Source organism: Adiantum capillus-veneris, chromosome 26, assembly GCF_014529385.1.
Source record: "Adiantum capillus-veneris isolate H3 chromosome 26, ASM1452938v2, whole genome shotgun sequence".
NCBI classification, from domain to species: domain Eukaryota; kingdom Viridiplantae; phylum Streptophyta; class Polypodiopsida; order Polypodiales; family Pteridaceae; genus Adiantum; species Adiantum capillus-veneris.
This window is the reverse complement of record NC_140956.1, coordinates 111,792,485-111,795,685: the sequence shown is the minus strand read 5'-3', so window position 1 is coordinate 111,795,685 and position 3,201 is coordinate 111,792,485. Positions and strand designations below refer to the sequence as shown.

The window sequence follows — 3,201 nt, the reverse complement described above, 5'->3', positions numbered from 1 at the left end:
TTGACACAGCAATGGAACAGTCAGCTAATCTACTAATTAGCGATTGGTAGAGCTGTATACAGCCTGCAGCAGCCTTAGAGGCTTGAGGGAACAGCCAGATGACAGCCCAGGGGTCGTGCACGTACTGTACTGATACTGAGCGAGGACTGCTAGCTTTTATGGAAACGCTGACTCGCATGCAGGCTGCAGCCCTTACCGTCTACGTCGTCCTGTCCAAATGTCCCCCTTTACTTTTTTTTTTCTTTTTTGTTTAGACTCATGTTCTTTTCTTTCTGTGCTGCGGCCTGCCTGCAAAGTTCAAACTTCAAACTCAGGGGAGGTAGCTTTTTCCTGTTTGCCTCTAATTTGGACTTCGTGATCTACGTCCCCTCGAGCGTCGAGACGCCCTCAGTCCCTCTCTGCAAATCGGAGCCTCTCTCTGTCTCTCTCTCTCTCTCTCTCTCTCAATCAAATGATTCAGTATCACACTTCATAAATAATTTTACAACCAGCCACACGACCACAGTACAGTGCTGTCAGCACACTCTTACACCCCCCAATGCCGTACTCTGTACCTTCCCCCTCTCAAAAACGCTGCACACAGTGCACAGTGCAATTTTCCAGCTCTTTCAAACGACACCAAATGACAGAAAAGAAAATCTCTCTTTTTCTTTCAATAAGCTGATCTAGATTAAGAAGGTGTCAAACAAGGTATAATTTTGTTCACAGTGTAAGTGAGCTCATCCTGCTCACTAGAAATGAACCCTGTTCCTACCTCCCTTCTAAGGAATATTCCATCCACTCTACCATAAGGAAAAACACTCTCACAAACACTCTTACATCAGTACACACAGGTTTTGTAATGTAATTTGCAAGCAGACCAAACATTATTCCAGAAAAAAACGAAAGTATTTGCATACACCCAAGAGTGCGCTGCTGACCTGGTCTACTTTTGTCATCTCAAGAAGAAAGGCCATGCAGAAGGCTCTTGAAGAGGAGAAAACTAGCTAAACTCTGCAGTTGAATGGTCATCCACGCCGCTGCCGCTCCACGCAAGCAATATGAGAGACTGGATCAACCAATGCAGCTGTAGTTGAGTGATCAGTAAGAGGGAGGACGAGGACCGCCTCCCGCAGCAGCCCATGCATAGACATCCGGAATTTGCTGACAATTGGAGAGTAAGTTTGGAGGCAGGTTGTACAGCGCCATGTTGCCTGGGTCTGCCATTTGCGCCGGAACAAGCTGTCCCACTCCGCCAGGTTGTGCTACGGCCATGGAACCGGGACCGGGCAACTGTAGCGGCTCGTCTTCATCAAGCGGAAGCCGATCATAGGAGGCATTGAGGAAGGATGCAGCAATTACAACAACTGGGCCGGAGGCAAGCAGAGCGCCTACAACACTCCCCCCAACAACCTGTCCTTGTCCACCGGCAAGATAAATTGTCAGCCCCGTCGCACCCGGGGGTGCTGGCGGAGGCAGGAAAGAGCCTGATAATGAGAGAATTTCAAACCTGCCATGAAGGGTAACCGTTGCACCGGGGGCGGCAGGCTGTCGGAGGGTTACGTTTGTTACTGTTCCACTACCACTGAGAATGCATACTCCTCTCTGCCTTCTCCTAGCAAAATTGGTCACACTCTCTACGACATCGCACCCGGTAGCAATCTCCAACACATGGGCCCGGAGCGCGTTGGGGCTATCCCTGGTGATGATGATAGGGGGCTTTGGCTTGTTTTTGGAGCCAGGAGGCCGGCCACGGGGCCGCCGGGGCGCATCGCCACCATCGCCTGTTGAGGTGATGGCCAAACTGTTGTTATTGTTGTTGTTGGTACCGCCACCGGGGCCTCCGCTGTTACCACTGGTATCCTCATCGGAGTGAGCACTTTGAAGATGGGGGTGCTGCCCCCCAGGTTGGGAAGGCATAGGATTAAGCCCGAGCAGACCTGGTCCGGCTAGATGATTCGCCATATTAAATGCATTAATCCCTGGATTGGGAGGGTGATAGGCTTTCACATAGAATGGAAGGGAGGTAGGCTGGGAAGGGTTATGATCTGGCTTTGCCGTGGCTGTCAGCTGAGAGAGAGAGAGAGAGAGAGAGAGAGAGAGAGAGAGAAGCAGAGAGAGACCTTGTCCGTACCCTAAAGCACCCTTACTCACATCGACTTAGTGTTGAGCTTGGTAGGCCATTGTGATCGCAGCGCCCCATATTAGATCTGTTGAGTCTGATTGACGTTTGCAGGAATGTAAAGCAGACGCCATGTACCTATAACTCAAGGTTTCTGATCACTGTGTGCGCCTTTTAAAGGAAGGAGAGCTACATATAGAGCAGCAGATCTGAGCAGGCCAATTGCTTGAAAGAGCTTCTTTCTAGATTCCCACTCAAAAGGTAATTCTGAGCTTTGCGATTTGAGGGGGGGAGGGGAGAGAGAGAGAGAGACAGAGAGAGAAAGAGAGAGAGCACAACCTTTGCTAAGGAGAATGAGTGCAGGCAGGAAGCATCAGTAGGAAGAGTATTCTTGCTAGGGAGCAAAAGTGCAGGTACAACAGACTGGTTTCAGCCAAGGAAGCGCAGGGGGTATAAACGCTTACAAAAATTCTAGGCTATAGGACAATGAGGGGTGAAGTGGGTGATGCAAGCGGGACGGAGAGTGTGAAAACTTTATTCAGTGGGTCGATTTGGAGAGAGAGAGAGCGAGAGAGAGAAAGAGAGAGAGTTGCGGGGGTCCGCGGGGGAGGGGGGGACGGGCACTGGCAATGCTCGATCGGTAATGGGGGTTATGGAGTCTGGACTGTGTGTAAATGGATGAGAGAGAGAACCCACCAAGAAGCACCGAGTCCTCGGGGCGGGAGGGGGAAAAGAGAGCTCACAGATGTAGAGAGATAAAGAAATTGTGTGTGTGTGTGGAGAGAGAGAGAGAGAGAGAGAGAGAGAGGCTGCCTCCTGACTGCCAGAGTCATGGGGGTGAGGGGGGGCGGACGGGGGGGGTTGCCGGGCCCGTAGGAGGGAGGGACGGAGGGTGGGGGTCTGCTGCACGAGGATGATGATAACGACAACGTAACAGGAGAAAACCCTAATAACAAGGATTCTGCACGGTGGGCCACGTGGGCGGCATTTGGAGTTTTGTCTCCTTGCGTGCCCTAATGGCCCCGCCCTCTCTGTCTCTGTAACTTCGCGTGGTGGCAGATCTAACGGCTCTCATTCATTCCCTGACCGCCCCGCGCGTT

At 51.5% G+C, this 3,201-nt stretch overlaps 1 protein-coding gene across 1 annotated transcript; it reads right to left on the bottom strand.

Moving 5' to 3' along the window:
- Positions 1 to 633: 633 nt before the first annotated feature.
- Positions 634 to 2,718, bottom strand: LOC147424005 (AT-hook motif nuclear-localized protein 16-like). The gene has a single exon (XM_086501230.1). It carries the CDS (start codon positions 1,942 to 1,944, stop codon positions 1,081 to 1,083), a length of 864 nt encoding a protein of 287 aa, XP_086357356.1. The 5' UTR covers positions 1,945 to 2,718; the 3' UTR covers positions 634 to 1,080.
- Positions 2,719 to 3,201: the final 483 nt, after the last annotated feature.